The 23,354-nt window shown below is 34.5% G+C and overlaps 1 protein-coding gene across 5 annotated transcripts in view; it reads right to left on the reverse strand.

Annotated features, from left to right (window-relative positions):
- LOC129793937 (forkhead box protein P1) overlaps positions 1-18,637 on the reverse strand; it is a 56,551-nt gene extending 37,914 nt beyond the window's left edge. For 2 of the 5 annotated variants that reach the window (XM_055834467.1, XM_055834468.1), the window contains exon 1: positions 17,808-18,634. In XM_055834467.1, coding sequence (XP_055690442.1) covers positions 17,808-17,837 — 30 coding nt within the window. In that variant the 5' untranslated portion in view covers positions 17,838-18,634. Of the gene's footprint in view, positions 1-17,807 lie in introns of all 5 variants that reach the window. The other 3 variants (XM_055834466.1, XM_055834470.1, XM_055834473.1) reach the window with 3 other exon arrangements.
- Positions 18,638-23,354: the final 4,717 nt, after the last annotated feature.

Below are 23,354 nucleotides of genomic sequence, written 5' to 3' on the forward strand. Positions count from 1 at the left end.
TATGTTAGGGGTTAAAGTTCTATCCCGTATAAAAGGGTGGTATGGTTGTGTGTCTTACAACCTCCTTACAATGTCATCTGAAAATTTTGAAACAATAAACACATACTGTCGGGAAAATTTTCGACAAACTTAGGCCTCCTCCACCTCTTTTACACATTTAGTATTCAACTGTCTGAGAGTGTTGTGTGTGTAAGAAAATGTTGGGGGTGAAATGATACAATGTATCACAACAAACATGCTAAAGATCGTCTCTCCTTTATAGCCAAACCCCCCCAATACATACTAGGTGGGTAGGTTAAGGTACTGGGAAAAGTCACAAGTTTTACTTCAACTATTGAATAATAAATGCAACATACATTGATATGCCTTCTTGGCCTCAAGCAAGGGGGGTTTGAAGACTTTTCTATGTATAAGGGAAATTCTCAGCCCCACATTCAAATTTCATGTGATTTTGCAATTCGAACACATGGAAAATGATCCCAACTTATATGTTCAAATTTTAAAGATTTTCTTCGAAAAAATTTCCCAAAGAAAAAACCTCAATCACACTGTTGCGAAATTTCCATTTATTCCCGGTTAGGTATAACATTAAATTATGAGAGAACTTCCCCTTAAGACTCAAGCCCTTTGAATTATTTGTTAGCGAAACAAGATACTCATCAGGAAAAGTCACGACGACTAAAAATGGTAAATTATGGAATTGAGTGATTCTATAAAGATTGAAAACACACCAAGATATGCGGGGAGGGATACAAAATTAAGAGAACCCTCTGTGGTAGATTTTGCGCCTTTTTTATTCTGTCTGATGAGTCTGCGGATGGATGGCAGCTTATACACCAAGGCGGGGGTGAAGTGTAGGAAACTCTCGGCATTAGTTAAATATTGCTGATCACACGGAATAGATAATGCAATTATGGTTTATGGAAGAGAAACATCACCCTCCGCATGAGAATCTCCTTCAAAGGGATGATGAAAATACTCGCGCGAGAAGTGCAGCAATGTATGATTGCTATATCATCAACTTTGAGATTATTACGCCTTTTTCTTTGTGGCTGTGTGATTTTTATTATATTTTTTTTTTCAATTCCTGCGGTGTAACGGATTTTTTTTCCTAATTATTTGAGAAGAAATTTTCTTTTAAAGTTATCTATATGTACTATCGAAATATAAGGATCGAAGTGATTTTTTTCCTTAAAAAAAAGTTTAGTAAAAGACCTCGAGCTTCGAAGGGACGGACGGTAAAGAGAAGGGAAAAGCCAGGGAAAAATATTGAGGGGATTGTATGATGGGGCGAGAAAAAGTGACAACAACTTCAGTAAATCATGAAAATAGCACTCATAAATTTCATCTCAAAAGCCTTTTTCCCGCGCTTTTTTTTTACTCCTCCACCTCCACACTCCCGCATTTTCCTAAAAGAGCATTGAGCGCATATCGAGACAATATAGGTATATGAATCCAAGAAGTGTTTATGTGCTGAATATTTTTTTTTGGCGAATTTTTTCAATATTCTGAATATCATTCAAGATCTTGCATTTTTTAATGTGGATTTTATGCATACAAATACTTACATGGAAATGTGATACTATCATTTCAGCCAAAAGTTATTCCAAATCTGATTTTTTTTGTTTTGTCTTCAGGATTAATTCCTGCGGAACACTTTTCACATGGATTCACAGCTTACATATTGAACACTTACTCCCATGTTTCTGTGATCACGATTATAATGCTACTGAGAGAGATTGTTTGTAGGCTTAGTTTCCACTGCTTCTCACTCACACCCTTGTTTACATATAACACACGAGTGTTGGTTTGAAAAACTATTTGGTCAGTGCAAAAGTTTCAGTTGATTTTCAATATTATGCTACTTGTAGATATTAGTTACGTATCCTACCCTTATCTAACTATTCTAATTATGTTGTGACTAGATCATTTCTTTTAACAATAAAATAAAGCTTTTTTGTTATTAAAGCAGATAACTAAAAAAAAAAGAATTTATAGAGGTCCTTAAATATTAAAACCAATTTGATAGATACGTCAATTGGATTTATTGTGTAAATTCGTGAATTACTTACGCAACTAATGATGTGTACAACTGTGAATCTAGGGTACAAACTCAATGAAAAGTATTATGAATTTATTTTGAATTTACTAATTTTTTAAACTGAAAAATCACCATACATAAAATTCTTTCGTGTGAATTATTACTGAAATTTTCTTAGATTTAAAAAAAATGTTTTAATTGTTAATATTTTCAAAGACGAAAACAACATGAATTTCTTATTCTTGTAATCATATGTAGCTTTCGAAAAAAGTACCTGTATATTACAAAACGTATAAATCATCAAAACTATTTAGAAAAATCTTTATAAAAACTATTTTTTAAGCAATTTTTTTTTGTAAAATTTTGCACCAACAAATTCACAATAAATGATAAATTAAAATATTATTATGTACATACATACAAAGAGAATAATGAGAGAGCTCTTTAAAGCACAATCTTTGTACACCAAATGACTAAATAGAACTGACTGAGGAAGGAAAGGCGGTTCGATAAAAATTTTCCCGCCAAAAAGATGGATCACACAATGGCGAAGAATAAACGACATGAGAAACAAACAAAAGTATTTGGTATGAGGCACCAATAAATAAACACATCGACAAACAACGAGCACTATATGGGAGAGAAAGAATGAAAAAAAAAATAACGCGTCTATGATGTCAGACTTTTGTGAGGTTTTTGAATGTGGAGTTTCTTTTTCTTTGACTCGCGTCTTTACGCTTAAATTTTAAATATAGGTACATTTATACCATACTCCACAGGAATGTCCTTCTGCTATCATCTTAAGCAATTTGATACCGCTAAAAGTTCCTTAAAATTAAGGTCAATTGAGGCATGGGTACAATCAGAAGTAATTTCCAAATACAGATTTTTTTCTTTAATAATATTTTTTTAAAGATCTTGAATTATGAGAATAATCATATTTTCTCACCCTGTGTCTTCTGATAATTTTCTTTTTATCTTGATGTGCTCTGTGTGGTAGTTTTGCAATTTTCATAATCTTCCAGTTTTTCCCCCATCTCCCCCTAAAATGTATATAGATAGATAGTGATGAGGGGCAGTGGAAAAAGGCGGAAGTGAGACGCTAGAGGCGCAGGCGATGAAGAAGAAAAAGTGATAGTGGGTGAAAAAGAGAAAATATGAGAGGAGAGACTTAGGAGGCACACACAAATGTGTGTTATATTAAAGTAAACATAACCATTTATAAATGTTAAAAGTAAATATCGTGTGTATAATTTGTTTTGTTTTCTGCCTGTTTATATTTATTTTTGCTTGGTGTTTTTTCTGCCCCTCCTCGCGCCTTCCATATAGCGCGGCCACCATCTGCCTCACCCATACTCCTCCTATCCTACCAATGCTCTCTACTCTCCTCTTCCAACTGATATCTTTTTTCGATTTAACCCAAACTCAACTAAGCACACACTATATACGCAAAAATACAATAATAGTAGGTTCAAGTGCTCAAAATAATTTTCAAAAAAAAATATAAATTTAAAAAAAAATAAAAGAAGAATATACACTACCCATAAAAAGTTCTCGAAAATGACGTGTATTATCAAGTAAATTTCACGTGGGCTATAGTGAACCGATTTTCAAAAATTTGCTAATTTTGGAAAGGTACTTTTATTACCTTTTCAAAATTGGTAGACTTTTGAGAATTGGCCAAACTTTTTTTTTCTCGGCAGCCATTTAGACAAATGAATTTGTAAAATGTTTTTTTATCAACATTTAACGATCTCGGTCATGCATCTTGATCACCATACCCTGTTTCAGAAACTTTTTCGTCTTTTAGAACGACACTCCGCTCAAAAAAATGGGGGATGGGTGTTTTGTTATTTCACTGTTAGGAGGACCCAACAATAATCGCGGGGAGACACATAAGTTTTTTTTTCTCTATACGAAGGTGCCTCATACTCGTTGCGTATTTATTTTCTAGATATACAACACAAACACCACACTGCTCGATAATTTGTCTGTATAAAGTATTAAGTAAAAAAAAATTATAGATATATGAAAAGAGAATCCCTGCAATCTTTGAAATGAAGAAAAAAAAAGAACTCATCTCCGCTGCGTGAGAATATTAGAAATTTATTAAATGTGGATGTGATTGTTTATATGGAATTGTATATGAGTATTGCGGGTTGCAAGCGATATTGGAATTTTATAAAAATAAATGATTGTTTGTGTTACAAGCACAGGGGAGAGCGCGGGCACAGAGCAAGATGAATACACAGGAAAAGCTCGATGAAAATTTTAGCGGATGACGGCGCCATATGAAGATGTGCCTTCACCAAAGTAAACCGGAAATTATGATTTTTCTCGCTCAAGAGATGTCTTTCCAATATTTACATGAGAAAATACCAAATCTCCACACAGTGTGTGGATATATGTATGTATATGTAGGTATATATTGAGAAATATCCCATCATGAATTTAGCACAGTATCAAACTTATATGTAGGTACATTATTAAGTATAGGTATGCATTGACTTTGACATGCATTATAATATATTTATTATCAATTGGTTGACTGTATTAAATTTAATTCTGGAAGGTTTAGGATTACGGTGTGGGTGGTATAAATAGAGGAATGGGGTGTATGAAGAGATTGTTGTTGTTTGAATTTATTTTATCACATTTTCTTCAGTTCTGATCTTCAATCATCACTTTTTTAGTACTGGCTCTCAAATTATCTATTCAATCCTTTTTTCTCCCTTGAAATCTTAAATCTAAAGAAAAACGATAATTTTTGCACGTAAAATCCATATCGAAGGAGTTTTAAAAGTCCACATAAAAAACGTTTTAAGTCAAATGGCAAATTTTCACTCTTTTCCCAATTTTCATTTTCATTTAGACCGAACATTTCGGCGGTGATAAACAATAACGAGATCATTTCTATTCAGAGATGAAACACCAATGTGTCGTTTTACACGTTCCTTTTTTTTCTTCCAACAAACCCCACACCACCCCCGCACTCGTGTGGATGCCCAACCATCCTTATCGGCATAGAATGTGTATTCAATATAGGAGAGCAAACCCTTTTCTGGAGGGCGCATCGTTCTGAAATAATAATACAAATTTCGCCCTCATGAAACTCGAGGGGTTGCCAAAATATGTGCATGGAATAAAATTAACATTTACCTAAGGAATTAAGCAAACTTATACAGTCGAATGTCTTGGAGATAATTTGTATGGCGTGTTTAGAGAGAGAGGGAGAGAGAGAGAGAGGGGTAGACATTGAGATTTCTATACTTTCAATACTCACAAAAAATAAATGAAAGAAAAAAAATCACTAATATATATTGGAAACTTTAATATTCTCTCGCCAATACATTGCTGATGAGAAGAGGGAAGTTTTTTTTATTTTCGTCTCCCCTTAAGAAGAAATATTGTATGTAAATATTCAAGTAAAAAGACAAACAAGCCTCTAAAAACTTCTGAGCTTCTTTTCTTCTTCAATGTAATTTGTTTTGCCCTCCTGAATGCTCCCTTCTTTTTTTTATTAAAGTTTTATATCTCACAAACCCTGATTTCCCATTCTTTGCAATATTTACTCATCTCTGAGTGAGGGATATGCTTCCAAAATAACCCAAACTTTTTCCACACTGACAAAAACACATTGCTCGCAAACACATCCAGTAATTATGCTACAAGGAATATTTTGGATTATCCTTCTTGATGGGCAGATAAGTAGTCAATTCGTTAAAAAATTATAGTATCTATTGTATGATATTTTTAAAAGTAAAACGAATCATTTAAAATTCCGTAAATTGCCATTAAACTTGATTTTTTTTTTGATTTTTTAAGTTTTTTTTAATGTCTCTATCTTGCGTTAGAATTTTTGGTTACTTAATATCCCCTTTGAGATTTCTCTGTAGTACAGTATGTACCAAACTGATTCAAGACTATTAATTGATGTCTGGTAGTAGACTCAGCGGACGCAAACCGTTGTTTACGTCGCAGTTGAGGGTCCAAAGTGGGAAAATATCGTGAAAAACAATCGCATGGAACTATACTATTTCTAGTGGATGAGGGTTAATGGATATATGGGAAAGAGGGATGCTGGGGGGAGGAGGGGGGTTTTGCACGAAATTCTGTTATTTGCGTATTATAATACGTAAATCAAATGCGGGAGAGTTGCTATTTTTCTCGTTTTTCTTTTTCTTTTTCCCAAATACAGACGCGACATAAAGTGGAATGCATAAAGTGATTTTAATAAAAATCCTATAAATACAATTATTGAGAGCAAATTGAAAAGTTATATATATATTTCGGGAAAGCTCCCTCCTATATCCGCAATATCCAACCAAGAGCAGCCCTTATTTATTCACATCCCAAACTATACTTCGGCAAGTTTTCTTCTCCTTTCGCATTTTTATTATTATTATTATGACAGTTGACGCATGATTTTGCCTCTTTTTTTCTCCCCCTTTTGCAAGATATGTAGTATAGGTATGCTCCTTCAAGGGATTTCCCTTTATGCATGCATTGGGGGAGAGGAGGTTCACCTTATGCGGGTGAAGGGTGGAAAAATCATTCACACTCATTCCTCAATTTATTCACGTGAGATGGAGGTTGGAATGCCACCCTTGGGACTCGTACAGCATTCACATAATTCGGTTGAAAATGAAAAAAACGTAGAATGGCAACACCAAGTGGGGAACATTTAAGTGCTCCCTGGGGATAACACAACAGAGTGTTTATAGCACGATGATGATGATCATGCAATTGAAAATTTATTTGAGAGACATGACACTCAGAATAGTGATTTTTTTCATATTGTAGGCAAACTATTAAATTAGCAAAAAATAATAAAATAAGGGAAATCGTAGAAGAAGATAAACATAAAAAGAGGACTCTAAGGTGATCAAAGGACTCAATAGATAAATTGAACACCCTAATTCTGGGAATTAAATTTGATACATGGTCACCAATAGACCTTTAATTGCAATCACCAACAATTTTTTTTTTCTTAAAATTATCTTTTCATCCTTAACTAAAGAGTAAAGAAAGTTTTTGTATTAAATATTCCCACAAAATGGTAAATGAAGTCAACCCTCTGTGCTTCATTTGTTCTTCAAAATGAGTGAACCCCTCACAGTGTATGTGAGAACCCAAAAGAGAAAATTTCAGTTCCCGCCTTTCAAGTGTCATTTTCTCAACGAGAAGAAGAACACCCATACTCAACCATAAAGTATACTACGTACAATTATCCCATGAAGAGAGGGAAGGATTTTGAAGATTTTATTAACACGTAAGTCACGGGCGAAGCATTTGCCGTGCAAAAAGAGATGGTATAACGTGGTAGGAGGGGTGGATGGAATAGCATAGGACGGGGGGTAGGTAGTTGTGGAAAAACAGGAGGAAAATTATGCGAAAGGTAACATGAAAATTAGACAAAATACAAATTATGGAGTTGTAATTCGCCAAAGTTAACCAAATGCCGTGGCGTGAATTTTTCGCGCGAAGGCGGAAAAGTAGAGCAAAAAGGGGACGTCTCGTTTGTGTGGTACGTGTGACACAATTAAAAAGTTATCACTCCACCCCCCCCCCCCGCCCCCCCCTTTCCGCATTTAATACCAATGCTAGATTCTACCATATATACCTACCTACCACCACCCTGAGTTATTTAACATTACAAAATGACATATAACAAAGAGGTTTCATCGATATGTATGTCCTCTACATATTGTATGTATAATTCATACATATGTACATATAATATTATTACAGGTACATTATATTTCATAATCATTTCAGACACTGATTTTGTTTTATTTCCACATATTATCACAATTTTTTTTTATCACATTGTGAAAAGAACAAAAGAATTTCCGCATTCAGGCATCTACCTATACAAACACTAAATTCTTTAGTTTTATTTTTTTATAAATTAAACAAAAAATCATTTAAAAATTCACCAACTCAATTAATTTACAATAAATAAAAGAAAAACTATGAGAACATTGTTTGAATTAGATCTAATACATTAACTTTAAATAAAATGATATACATACCACAAACACAATCCTTTAGAAAGTTATTTTTCTTGAGAAATTAATTTGAGAAGAAAAAATATATAGAATCACCCTGTTATATAGTCTTCAATATTAATTCAAATAATAATATCTCAATAAACATTTCTTTGTCTGCAAAACAATTAGCCTCAATTGTTTGAGGGGATATCGAGTGGAATTCCTTCGATGTGGAAAAGTCTGCATCTGCGAGATATGGTTAGGATTTTCATTTTGAAGCTGGGCGATGCGTATTGGGTGGGAGTTGGGTAATATTGTCGTTTTGTCAATTAACCGTCGAAACCCATTAATTGCAATACCAATGGGCAGGTGAATTAATAAAACAAATAAGTCTCTTTCTATACATATATGTATAATATGTACTACAGTAGTATTATGTGGAACATGTATATAGCATGAAATTGTGCTGGAGATTACGGGGGTGGCTTCTGGGATTCCGGATTAAGAGGGGTGTGTCGCTTGGAAGGAAGTGAATATTGTGTGTGGGTTTAAAATGGTGTGTGGTGGGTATTTTTGACCACTTTATCGGGTGGATACATCCCTTTTCTGGCATTTTGTATCTCTTTCACCATTCTTCCTTGCTCTCTCTTACTTTGTGTATTGCTCTACATTTTTGCCACAGCAAACTCCACAGACTACAAGGATGTGGGTGCTCTCGCTCTGTGTGTGTGTTGATTTCCAAAAGTAAGTGGACTCTGAAACATTGCAAAGACCAGGGAGGGGGGGGCTTTGAGAGTGGCTCACTCACAACTCTCCCCCGCATGTGAGTTTCAGTGTAGAAAAAAGGGGGATAAAGTGAAATTTATGCTTCAGATAGATTTTATACTTCTCCCCACACCCCCTTCATATTCAGTGCAAATTTATATTTTTCTCTTTTTAGAATTCAACGCAGTACACCAGAAACTTCCTGAAGAGCCAAATCAGGCGTCATATATACATATATATGAATTTCTTAGGTCATTTTAGTAGATATACCACGACCAGACCCCTGACCATTACCATAAAAATCAGAATATTCTACAAAATATCTCTTATAGGTTTAAGATTTTAGTTAATTTAGAAGATTTTAAAAATTAATGATTTGAGTTTACCGTGAATTAATTTCCAAAAACGTTAAAATTAATTCTGATTAACTCTAAAAACTCCTTTTGTTTGAAAACTTTCTTAAACGTAAATTATTAAAAAAAAAAACAATTGAGACTTTTTGGGAAATATTTTAAGTTTATTATACGATGATGCTTGATAGATTGTATCATATCATCACCCATATTAACACTTTGAATAACAACGTTAGCCGAAGAATACTCTAATTTTTAATAGCACACCAAATTGCATTTCATTCAGGAATTCCGGTGAATTATCTCACAGAATGTTCTTAATTTTCCCCTTCTTGACGCATCTTTCCTCACCGCACTGATCTGATGAAAAATGATGCATGATCACATGCGATGAATGATGCGTGTACCCCACCACTTGTTCACCCCCCTTTTTTTTTGCCTATTTTCTTGAAGGGGATGAGATTCTTGAATCTCCTTCGATTGACGGTAAGATAAACAAACATGTGCAAAAGAAAGAAAATTTCTTGAAAGAAAAAGAATTCTTCCAATGGTTCTCAACACTTTTATCCAATATAAGTTGCAACACTATTATTTTCTTTTAGTTCTCCCCTATGCGAAATGGAGGAAAAATTCCCAAGTATTGATAGCTGACTAAGCTAACGTATATAGATGGGGAAAGTAGATAAACAACGCACAGAGGAGGATGGAGAAATTTAGAGAGAGAGAGAGAAGGCAAAGCGAGAAAAGTAAATAGAACGAAAGTAAAAATTGATGGACATTTTTCGATCAATTCCACAAAGTTTGCTGTTTCTGGGAGGAAAAAAAAATAAACTAAAGCACAAAACGATGCCATGGAGGTGGTGGTTAAGGGAGACAAACCACAGGATTGTGACACCCTTCCTTTTTTCAAAAAAAAATAAGGGGTTTTGTATTTATCACGTGAATTTCGCCATCAAGAGGCTAATCACCAACGAAACCGGACCACACATTTGTGGACAACGCGGGTTGGGATCTTTTACACACATATGTACACAGTTATTGTGTTTGTTATGTGTACCTATAAAGGAAATCTATTGCCATCATCCCCATTTGGAATTAAACCACTTTAGAGGAGATTATAAATTCTCAAAACCACGTCTCGTCACACTGAAAAATATTTATGCATCGACATGAATGGTATACCAACATACATGTGATACGAATATGGACAACCCTTTTTGCTACAAAATCTTCTTATTTGGAAGAATTGACGACATCACAATATATACATAGGTATATAGTGGCAGGGTGTCTTCAGCATAGTGTGACAATTTCCTTTTGCCATAATTAAAATTCCAACAGACACGCATATAATCTGCAAAAGGCATTGTTACATTACATTACGTATAAGAAAGCAAGTAGAAAGCACCTTGAAAGCTCCCTCCAAAAGATTTTCACACAACCAAATGGAAAGATTTATGGGCAAGCATTCGTTAGCGGTGTATTCCTCCTTAACCATTTTCAACGTTAACTATTTCTCACAAATTTACTCACATTCCAACTTATTCGCGCCATCCAAAAGCGGAGACAAGAGACACTCAACAACACATAAATAAACTGTCAAATTACATCCTTCGAAACGTGATGCAGAACGCGAGGAATGGGGAAAGGGTTTAAGGTTGTTGATCACTATGAAATCTTCATTTTACCCGTAAATTCTTTTGCTAGCTCTTTTAGTCTTTCAGTAGGTATAATATTTTGGTTAGAGGATACATGTTAATTTAAATTGAACAAATAATTTTATCATTAATCATTTTTTTTAGTGTACTAATATTAAAATTACTTTATGCACAGCACAATACATAATACATGAAATGAATGTAAATGTTTTAAATGCTTAAAGAGGGAAAAAATGTAGATACCTACCTATCTTAATTTTTCAATATAAAATTAATACTTTAGAATTTTTTTTCTTGTAAAATATCGATCTAAAACAAACCTAATCAAGGATTAAGTCTTACAAGTTGATCACGTAAATCTCTAAATCTACCCAAAAACATCACATGCTTCACACAAATTCCATGATCTCTTAAGCCTTAAACACTTGAGCTCAATAGATATCAGATTACACGCAAAACTAAACACACACAAAATCGAACCAAAAAAATAAAACGAATTTAAAAGAGAAAAGCATTTAGCGAATACTTTTTTTTAAATTCAGGAGTAATACATACTTAAATAATAATATTTTTTTTCGTAGTTCTGATTTTCTTGTTGTTTTGTGATTAATGCATAATTTAAGGACATATTTAAATTATACACATAGATCCTCCTACAATATACATATCAAACACATTATATTGAACCATTCTAATCATGGATGATTTTAAGTCTGATGTGAGAGTGTTTTTGGATGAAAATCACCAATTACTTGGATCTATGCTGTTTTCTCCATCATGTTGATAAAAGTTAGATAAAAGTGGGGGTATGTGGAGTACGGACGGAGGGTCTTTTCGATTATAAGTTTCTGTTGACTTAGGTTCAAGTCCATTAAGTGTGTGTGTATGTGTGGTGTCTTCATTCAGTGCTGGTCACTCTCTTTCGAAAATGTGTCTCAATCATTAAATAAACCCTCCCCGTTTGTAACTCAACTCATCAATTTTCACCAATTGATTTTCCAATGGTCCCCTCCATATATTCTTTTTTATTCCTGCGTGCAATTGTTTTCCACCTACAACTGCGAAAGTAAACGTACACACATATGCTCTATAACATGTATTTATAATAGGTAACTGTCGATCCAAATTGGTTGATGCTATTCTTTGTTTTTTTGTGACAAAAAAAACACCTTGGAGGGATGTTGTTGCATACATATAGATAATGCCTGAGGGTGTAGAAATTTTCTAATTAAATACAATGAAACATAGTATATACCTATGTACCTACATATTGTAGATAGATATAGTAATATTTTTTCGCGGGTATTTTCTGGTAATGTGTAGAAAAAAACGATATCAATGTTGATTTTAGTACATTAGGCTTACCAAATAGTTTTATTTATTTCACATATATAGGGCGATTTCTTGAAATGCAAATTATTTTGAGAAATGTTAAAATTGCATTAATAATTTTTTATGAAAAGAAAAAAATCATTCAGTTAATTTACACAAAAAAAGGAAACAGACGGAGGCAATACTGAGTGAGTGAATGCGAGCGAAATGCATTGGAAAATAGGCGTCAATGAGAAAATTGGTGCGAAGAGGAGTGAGTTGAAGGGTTTTCGAGACGACTGTGTGTGGGGGGATTGTCGATGTTAATCTTCCTTTCACGGCGAATTCACCCCCGCATCGAACAATGCCTCATACACCAGTCAACCCCTTGAAAAATGTATGGACACAAAAATTGGCACTGGTTGTCGCGACGCCGAGACAACCACAGAATCGTCGGAATTTTTCATTAGACACTTTTTAGCCCTCTTTTCTCAATTCATTTACCCCCTCACACCTTACTACCATAGCATGGCTCTTTCGTAAACATCGCCGCATTGGTTCGCGAGGGTGGAGGTAACGTTTTGGGCGGTTGTTTATGTAGTGCATATAGAGAAGACTAATACAGTAATACACACAAAATATCGTGTCACAGAAATAGGAAGGAATTAAAAATAATTTTTATTTAATTAATTTTTAAAAATTGATGACATATTTGGTGAAATTCACTAATAAGTTCGGCTTAATATAACCTAGCCGAAAAAAAATTTAGAATAAGCCAAATAAACTTTAGTCTAGCTTATGAGAAATTGAGTTAAAAGTTAAAGAAAACTGAAACCTGTGTTAAGGTACTTAAGCCGGACTTAATAGCGAAATTAACTCTGCATGGTTTAAAATATTAAATATTTTTCTCTTTTAATTAATGTGTCTAAATCTAAGTGCCAACTTAATTTTGTAATTCCTGAATTTTGATTTTAATTTTATTGTTCCTGAAAGGGAGTTAACATAATGAAAAGATTCAACATTAGCGTCCTTTTTCAATTATTTCACTTATTAATTACATTGTTGATGCATATATCCCTTTCATTCTTTCATTCCCTAATAAACTCTTCAATAAAGTGTTGCCATATAGCTTGAAAAAAAAAAGATCCCTAAATCATTGGAATACAAATCCATGTTATGGATATACAGTTGGTTATTGTTTTAAACATACCTACCTACCTACATAGCTATACAACATTATCATTGAAGCTTGCAATTGCACCGCCTAGGGATGTCTTATGGAGACACAATACAAAGGGAGAAGGGAGCTTGGACAGCCGCGACTTTTGTTTTGCTTTAGAATTGTGTATAGAGGTACCTATCCCCCCAAAAACTGCCATATGCGTCATGTTTTGGGTATCGATTCCAATATGTGTCGTCGTCGTTTTTTTTTTTTTATTTTTCGACATGCCAACATGGAAAACAATATTTTGCCACCCTTGGCTTTCAATTGATGGTTGGGAGTTGTTTTTGAAGGGAGACAGCATTGCGTAGGATATTGTAGAAACGAGTGGGTGAATATTTTTCGGATGCTTACATACTATATATGTACGGGAAAGGTCCATAAAGTGATTTTGGAGGTCAATTGCTTGGAATCACTCTATATAATTATATTCTTTCAATCAAATTAAATGATTTTGCTATTTTATTTTGAATTTTTCGTTGTAATCATTTATTATATCTCAAAATTAAAACTTATTTTGTGACTGGTTAAAATGACAAAAAAAAACAAAATTCTGTGATTATTATTATTTTCTTATAAGAGATAGTTGGGGGATAGTATAGGTACATGCTATGTAGTACATATATAGGTATGCCAAAAGAGAGGGCTTAATAGCCCGTTGATTTTCTGTGGTCATTTTTATCATCCCTTCTACTCGATTAAATCCCAACATACAATTCCTCCCAAAAGTCCCCTGTACAACAAAGTGCTGTCCTATTATCTTTTTTCTCCCCCAATTCCCCCTTTTGCCAGGAGATAATAATTAAAAGTTATGTGGGTCAATTCAGTGTATGTGTGTGTGTGTGTAGGTTGTGTGACTCCTGCCGCAACTCAACCCTCTAATCACGTACAGCCTATATGTTGGTTGTCTTATGAATATACTATACTCTCTCCTCAAGATTTCCCTTCCTTAACACTTGCAATTATGGGACACCGCGTCACACAAGAGGGGTGTGGGAGTTTAACCTTTGACTAAACAACACACTCCTGTTCGCATAAACCGACTGATGCCGAAGTGAAAAATGCCATGAAAATTTCCCGCAAGCGACATCACATGAATGCTAAGCAAGCATTCCGGAAGCAAAACTGTGTGGAGTTCCACAAGATGCTGCAAATTCATCTTTATACCGCATATAGCATCTGCAGAAGATGGGTGATCATAAAATATAAAATTCAAAAAGAAATATAATAAAATAAATAAAATTAAAGTTTCTAGAAAAGGATATAGCATTTATTGCATCAGTGCGTTAATGATAATTAATTTGAATTTAGTCGGTATCATACACTAAAAATTGAGGCCTGGACAAAAATGAGAAAGATATAAAAAATATAGCAGTAATTTATAAAGAATAGTTGCGAAGAAAAAAGGAATTATCAAAGAATATATCGCCATTATATACAAATATCGTATTTTTCGTATTTTTATTATTTATTGGTATTGGTTTTATTATTTAGAAACTTTAGCACGCTGCGGAGGGCGTCCAATTTACTCTAAAATTTATAAAAATTCCGTTGATTAGTCCTTATGAGATTTTTCACATTGATATTTTATTTTGTTTTCTTTCTCAAAAAATTACCCATTCATATCAACAGCAAAAGATAAAATAAAAACGTCTAAGAATTCTTACAATATTAATAATCTGATCCACAATTAATAACAATAATGCCGCCTTTTCAACGTTAAATATTGATCTTGGTCCATTCTCAGTTACATCCACAATTGAAAACCTCTTTTATGCCTCTTTTTTTATTCGATCAAGCAGTACCTTTCCTATAGTCACCTTTTTTGTAGCCACAATATTTCATACGTGAATGTATCCATTTGGGTTTTGTCACCAGAAAACGGCCCTACCGCCCCAATTGGGGTGAAAATGGATGGATGATTGAAAAGGCGGAAAAAAAGGAAAACTAAAGGGAAAGAATTTTGAGTAGAACTCCAACTCTCTCATTCATTGGTACATATAACATACCTATATCCCAACCTATAGTGCGAAAAAGAGTTGTAGGTATTTATTTATTGGAGGGAAAAGCAAAGTGAAATTGTAGGTAATAATATGTTCTAAAACTTACCCTTTTTTTCTGCCTCAATTGAAAATAAAGGGTAATGCAATATTTGATTGGAAAATATGTAAAAAAAAAGGAAAAAAACTACATATATACAAAATCTATTTTGCTCAGGAATCTCGTAAAAAGTTGGTACAACATACATAATATTTGTGTTGTGTCTTAATAATTTGAAGATGTACGCCATGCGTTCATTTGAATGTAGCACGCAGAGAGAAAAAAAAACAAAAGAAATCTGTCTCTTTGCCTTCTTTCGCGGTACACAACAACACACTTTTCCCGCCAAGCGCGTCATTGGGTGAGGGTGGCGCACCCTCACGGATCGCAAAGTCGCCTCCACTCGAGAATAAATTTGCATCTTTATATGCTTTATAGGTGCGATCTCGGGGCTAATATATTGCGTTTACGTGGCAAATGAACACGGCAATTTTCTCATTCTGCGGGTATTTGTTCATCCCTCATTCAACCTCATTCCTCTATATATAGTGTAAGGTACAGAGGCATCGGGGCCCAACCCCTCGGGAATGTGCGAGAATATGTTTAAAGCTTCTATATACCTCAGCAGCACTGCTTTTGCCTGCTTTGAATTTTCTTCTTTCACCCATCCCCACACTTGACGTGATTGCTCCTTGAGGATGTTCACCGAAGGCGTTAGATTGCGAAATACCTCACTAAATCCATTATTGATGGGGCTGAAAAATATTCCTCCAACACAAATGTATATAATGTCCAAAAAAATATAAATAGTAAGTTATCAGATATTATAGATTTCGTTTCGATATACAGACAATTATCTTCATGTCTTTTGTATACTTATATTTATTTTATGCAAAGAAAATTAATTAAAGATAAAAATATTATTGGATTGATCCACCCTGATTCACCAATAAAATATATTGTACCTACCTAAATGCAAAGAACCTTTTTTTTAATAAATGAGAGAAAATCTTAAAGTTATGCTAAGAAAATTTGCAGAGAAGTAGCAGATAAATTATAGAATTATATAGTATTAGGAACAAACTTTAGAATATTGTGATCGATTTTGTTTAAAAAAAATCTTTTCAATTCTTTTTTTTATATAACTTGAAATGTGTTTGTATAATCTTTTATGGTTGGCCTTTTTATAGCGTCCAATTATCGTGCAATGGAAAATAAGCAAAATATATCTTTTTAATAAATCCTTCAGAATTAATTAAGAATAAGATTTCTGGAAAAACATTTGTTACAAATTCAAAAAAAAGGAAAAAAAAGGAAAAGGATAAAGGATTCAACTCCTTTAACGCTGAGCTAACTTGGAATTAGAACTTTCTATGGAATTTAATAGAAAAATAAAATCACAATTAAGTCCTTGAGTTTATCAAGTAAAAGCACATACACTGTATATTAGTAATACAAATATACCTAGGGTACAGTGAAGTGGTTCGAAATTATTGAGCGTCCAATTTCTTGGGTAGTGAGAGGAGTTCTCTGTCTCCTGAAAATGCCCACATAATCCAGTCTCATGCTATTATTTATGCTATTAAGTCAGTGCGGTTTTCCTCTCAATTGATTGCATATATTTGCAAATATTGTCACTACCCAGCCAGCTAGACTACCTGGCTTTCAACCTAAGGCACCCAGATTAATAAATATTGCTCAAATGTATCAAAATATGCAAATAAGTTTATCATACTTGCACTTATAGATATATGTATATGTATGTAATGTATAACAATATTAGAGATCATTTATCAGCAAACTTTATAATATTGTTTTCGCAATAAAATAATTACGAACAAAGAAGGCAGTTCCCGAGTCACGTGGTTCGGGACTCTCCCTCTGATGGTCCAACCCACTGAGACTTGAAGTTAGATTGGGGAAAAAAAATGTTGGGATAGGGAGAATTACTAACATATTTACAAATTTATTTATTCATTTTAATATTCATCCGTAAAGCTTTTTGGTATCAACCTCTTTTGGTGCTGGAGGTGCATTCGATAGGTCCTCTTAACAATTGAAGGTTTGTGTGTATATGGGGGGGCTAAGACATCCCTTGGGGAAAAGAGATGGCGATACATTGGAGCTCAAGAGTGGAGCTTTGGGATGTTTCCTTTTGCCTTGAAAGAAGCAACCAAAAGGGGAGGGAAAGCGCATGGAGAATCGCACAATTGGGCGTCAACTTTTATCTTTGGGGGCATGCCTTCCTTTAAAAAGCACCTTTCAAGGCATCCACCGCGAATAGCAGAAAGTCCTAAAAGTGTATGTAATAGTTGCACAAAATAGCACTAGACTGTTGCAAAATACATTGGGTATTGTTTTTTTTTTCTTCCTTTTCTTTCTTTCTTTTTTTTTTTGCTTCACTTTTTTGCGCACTAAACCCACCTGCATTTGCCTCCAACGTGGCTCCAACATACTCCTCCGCGTTACTAATAAGTCTCAACGAACTTTCCTCACAATAAAATCACACACTCTCCCTCTTTTTCTTTCTTTCTTAATTTGCGTTCTTCACATGTTTGTTAGTTTTTTTTTTACTAATAGTAACACATAAGATTTGAATTATTTTTCTTTTAATTCAACAAAAATAAACGTACAAATTATATTATAGTTACAGTTTTAAAAACAAAAAGCTAAAAACACTCGCAAGCACTAAATGGGCATGAGAAACGCGACGAATGCGTGTACGTCGGAAAAACCATGTGAACACTGAACACCCAGCCTCAACCCTCAAGGCGCTACACCGAAAACTCGGGAAAATGTTGTACCCGGAGAGAGCGCATGAGCGCCCGTACGCACACGCGTCTACAAAAGGCAGCACGACGGGCCAAAATAAGTTCAGGAGACAAAGCTTAAATTTAGTTGCATGCACGGGCTCTAAGGGATACATAGCATTCACGAGCCTTGGTTGACTATTAGTTTTTCCATGTGCCAAATAGATTACTTGGAGACTTCAATGCCATAATATATAGAGGATATTTTTATTATGTACAAAAATTGAATTAATTATTAACAATCTTATTTTATACGAAAATATTCCTCATGTGAAAAATTCTATTAATTATGTATGTACTATACATACATAAATACATAATAGGTAACGTATAATATAAGTAAATTCGCACCTCCTCATTTTATTCCTTTCATTTTTTATACGTAAGGTATAAAAACGGCAATAAGTTCAGCAAGCAAGTCTATAAAGAAGCTTTTCAGCAAGAAAAACTCATTTTCAAAGAACTAAAGTACGTAAAGAGCTGAGGGTTTAAACGGGTTAAAGCGGTTTAATAAAATATATAGTATCTACCTAGTTTTTTTCTTACATACTAGAGAAACTTAGGTCGCGATTTTTTGTTTTTTCAGGAAATTTAATTTAATTTAAGTTAATTCAACCTGATCCCACATCAATTTGGCAAACATTTCATGGTAATTTTAAGACCTTTGAAGTATAATTAATATATTTTTTTACCCATTGATTACAAAAAAAGAAGTTTATCTTTAATTTTTAATGCTACAAATCATTAAAATCTTTGACATGAATCTTTATATAAAAAAAAATACGAAACCCTTACCACAGCCGTTCCAAACGAAAGATGCGTAGCATTTTTTTTTAGTAGATCTTTTATAAACATGGAGAAGACTCATCTTAAGGCGTCTAGTGGTCTGGGATGTATGTATAATGAAGAAAAGAAAAGAAGAGGAAAAGAAAGAAAGAAAACGGACCAAGAGTGTACCTTCTCTGTGTATCTCCAGATGTTGGCATTAAAATTTTAATTAAAACTGAAAGTTCATCATTTTAGCACCCCTTATATACTCATCAAATAGTTGACCATGCCGTCAGGACGCTGAAAAATGTCACAAAAGGCACATAAGAAAGTGCTCAAGCAATATCCGGCCACCTTCTTCCATCACCCGCCTTGCGGGAAAAGGCGCAATTATTTCATTTTCCCAACCTTCCCGCAGAAAAAAAAAGTGCGAAGGAGAAAATGTGTGAAAAAGTCTTACGGTGTGCGGTGGATGGAACCACCCCCCTTCCTGCAATGATTCTCTTGAGGAGTCATTCTTCTCTTATACCATCATGACTATTTGTCAGGAGTATTTCCTATTAACTGACTCACACCAAAATTTTATGTACAAAATAGAAGACTATATAATACCAGTTAGATGGTGAGGGAGAGTGTTATTGTTAAGAAAGTCATTTCATCTTAATTCTTGAGACAATCGATTGAGTTGAATTTTAGGTCCTTATGCGGAAAACTGCTGCTGGACCCTTCAAACACGACTCAAATGATGACAAATATATACAAATGTATGTATGTATAAAAAAAAGCTAACTCAAAATGTGATGAGACATTCTGCTAAGATCATTATACAAAGAAGAGAATGAGAGAAAAAATGCTTTTTAATATCCTTATTCATCCCCCAACCCAAGCCCTTGTGGGGAGGGGCTCTTGTGACGCTAATTCACGAGGACACGGCTCTGCAGATTCCATGATAATTAAAACCATGAAGAGGCGCCTGGAACTCTGTGACGCGAAGAAAATGCACAAATTGCTTTTCTCGCCCTATTTAATGACCTTTGTTGGTTCCCTTCACCCCATTTGAATAAAGAATTTTTTTTCCTAACTAATTTCATTTAATATCATTTATTTCTTTATTATATACAAATTATTAGGAATTTTGGAAAGTATTCCTACGTAAGAACTAAAAAAAGTATTTCTTTATGAAAAAATAAACAAGAACTTCAAAATTTTGCACATTTAGTCAACAATATTTCATTATAGGATGACCTATTAGGTCTATAAGAAGAAAATTAGATTAACGTCATGATCAACAAACAAACAACCTTCACCAGCTCAGTCGGAATAAACGTCCTCCATGTACTTTTTTTTTTTTAGATTGGCGGTATAAAATTTCCAATCCAATCTATTAGCTGTTTAAATTGTGACTTAATTTCTTGGCCAGCCGAGTATTATCTCTATTTAATGTACCAAATTAAATGTCTTCTATAATACAAACATGTTTAAAATGAAAAACAGGAAATTGGGTAATGCAATCATGCATCAAAATATCCCTCGAGGAGCACAGCTCTCTGCCTTAGTCCCCATACCTACCTAAACCTTTACCCGATTGTCTAATGGAATGTCTACTTAAGCAATGAGCCCCTTTTGTTCTCAAACCCCCCTTTCTACGTCTGCAGCTAACTATAAAGTTTCCCGTCTCACGAACATACGAAATATTAATGTTTTCTTCAGAATGGAGGAATACGACGTATACATATCTATGTATACGTATATTACATAAAATCATTGGAGGAATATAGCTTTTGAGACATTTCAAAACATCCCCAAATACACACCAACATGTGTCACAAATTATACTTAAATTGCTTCCAAAAATTCACCTACTCTCAACCCCCTCATACCCCAGACAAATCTTAAATCACACAACCACCCTCCGACAATTTCGAATACCATCCCCCCCCTCTCTTTCTTTCTCTGCCCCAAACCCACCCCCTCCTTTGCAGAAACTTTCACCACAACTCATTCCAAGCTGCCACGTTTAGTTTCACGTGCCGAAAGAAGGATGAGCACCAAATGAGGGGGTGTTTTGTGGGCCAATGTTTTCTTGTGCTTTTAGTTTAAAAATAAAAATGCAAAGATAAATATATATAAACTGCAAAGATAGACATTAAATATAGCATGGATGGAACAGTATAAAGCGAAAGAACGGTAAGTAAAACTTACGGGCTGTGATTCTTTCTTTGTCAATGAAATGTGAAGATGGCTGAAAATTGAGGATGGGCAAATTTTGAGGAAAGCTTTCTCGCGCACCGAATCACAGCCAACGCGCAGATAATTTGTGAAAAGCCTTAATAGTGGGCGTTGGCTGTGATTCGGTACGCGTGAAAGCTTTCCTCAAAATTTGCCCATCCTCAATTTTCAGCCATCTTCACATTTCATTGACAAAGAAAGAATCACAGCCCGTAAGTTTTACTTACCGTTCTTTCGCTTTATACTGTTCCATCCATGCTATATTTAATGTCTATCTTTGCAGTTTATATATATTTATCTTTGCATTTTTATATGTATATGTATATCTATGCATTTATATATATTTTACTTTACTTTTACTTTTATATGTGTATATATAAAACGCCCCGCTTCGCGGGGCGTTGGACTTATTCAAATCAATCAGGATATGACATGTTAATTTTAAAACGCGATATCTCCGGAACGGCTACATAGATTTTCTTCATTTTTGGCATGATGAAAGATATTATAGCCAACTATAACATATCAAAATTTGAAGCAATTCTATAAAGCGGTACTCGAGATATTCATCGAAAACTCATCGAAAATTTTGTTTTCGATTTTAGCGCCACTTGCGGTCATTTTATGAACTTGCAATGTTCCGAGCAGTTGTAGGGCTCATTAATATCTTTCATTTGAGCCCGAGTTGATCAAAATCGGTCAAGCCGTTCTCGAGTTATGGCCGATTTTCGATGAAAAATTGTGGCGGCCATATTGGATAAACGGCTTGGCCGATTTTCGAAAATGAGGTATCGTTGGAAAGGTCTTGATGGCCCCTACAACATATCAAAATTTCAGACATCTAGCTATTACAGAAGCTGAGATATAGCGAAAACAAAATTTGACAGTTATTCAAAATGGCGGACGCCGGGGTGGGGGGTTGGATTTGACGTCATAATCGGATGTCTTCCACCCGATATATGAACTTTGCCGTTGACCGCAAGTCTCTATCTATTACCGTTCTCTTGTAATTTAGCGAAAGGTTCCGGACGGCCGGACGGCCGGACGGCCGGACGGAAAGATTTTTGGCGCCACCATTTTTTGGAATGTAGGGACCCTAATTCGTGCTCATCCCAAGTTTGAGCCCGATCTGACGACTTTGCATTTTAGAGTGTACACAGAAGCTGTGCTTCTTTGAAGAAAGAATCACAGCTAAAAATCCCAAAAACTAATTACAAAAAAAAGAATTAGTGACAATTTTTTTGTGATTACCGTTGAGGGTTTCTTGTTTAAAAAAACACTTTTGTTGGAACTTAATTCAAAAGGTGACATCACCAAAGAAGAAGCAATAAAAGGGTAAAGGGGTTAAAGGAAAGATAGGAACGGATTGGGGTGGAGGAGGTAGGCAAAAATTATATATACCTAATATAAACCATATAGCATCAACAACAAGATGCCACAGAAAATGGGGATAGGGTCTTTATACGGAGTAATTCGGGTTCTGAGAAAGACGATTAAATGTCGGAGTTTCTTGGCTATAAGGAGGCAATAATAAGATAAGATTTTCACTCCTGAAATGGTCGTTAAATTGCTGTAATTGGGAGGAAGTGAGTCAAAAGTGATGGACCCTCATGTACCACCACCAATTGGGTTTCTCCTTCCCATCGCCCACAACACCCCCTCCCCGCATTCTCTTCCCTGTACTGTACACGAAAATATAAAATCATTTTAGAAACAACCCCTTTCGCACAAACCGCCGTACGGGGTACCGTACTACATACACCTTTAGGAGGGGGCTTCCTTTTTGGCATTTCACCCTTCTGCTATGTACCTATAGTTTAAGAAAGAGGAGATATGGTAGATTCATCCTTAAGGGCATTATAGAGCTAGGAATTCATTGAATATTTTACTTATGGATTTTACGGTTAATAATTAAATTACACTGCGGACAAATGACATCCGCGATTTAAGAGATTTTGTGCTGTATTTAATTAATGTGGTTCAATGGCCCCTTTAAATTGCAACAAAATGTACATCGGGGGTGTAGGTGTTTTCTATTACTTTTTTTCCCTTTCTGTTTGTTGAAAAATAAAAATATATTAGATACTTTTTGGAAATTCCTATTGAAAATTTTACTGATTTTCTTATAAATAAAATATTCATTGAAAAACAATTTTAAATCAAA

This window comes from Lutzomyia longipalpis, chromosome 3, assembly GCF_024334085.1.
Source record: "Lutzomyia longipalpis isolate SR_M1_2022 chromosome 3, ASM2433408v1".
Lineage (NCBI taxonomy): Eukaryota > Metazoa > Arthropoda > Insecta > Diptera > Psychodidae > Lutzomyia > Lutzomyia longipalpis.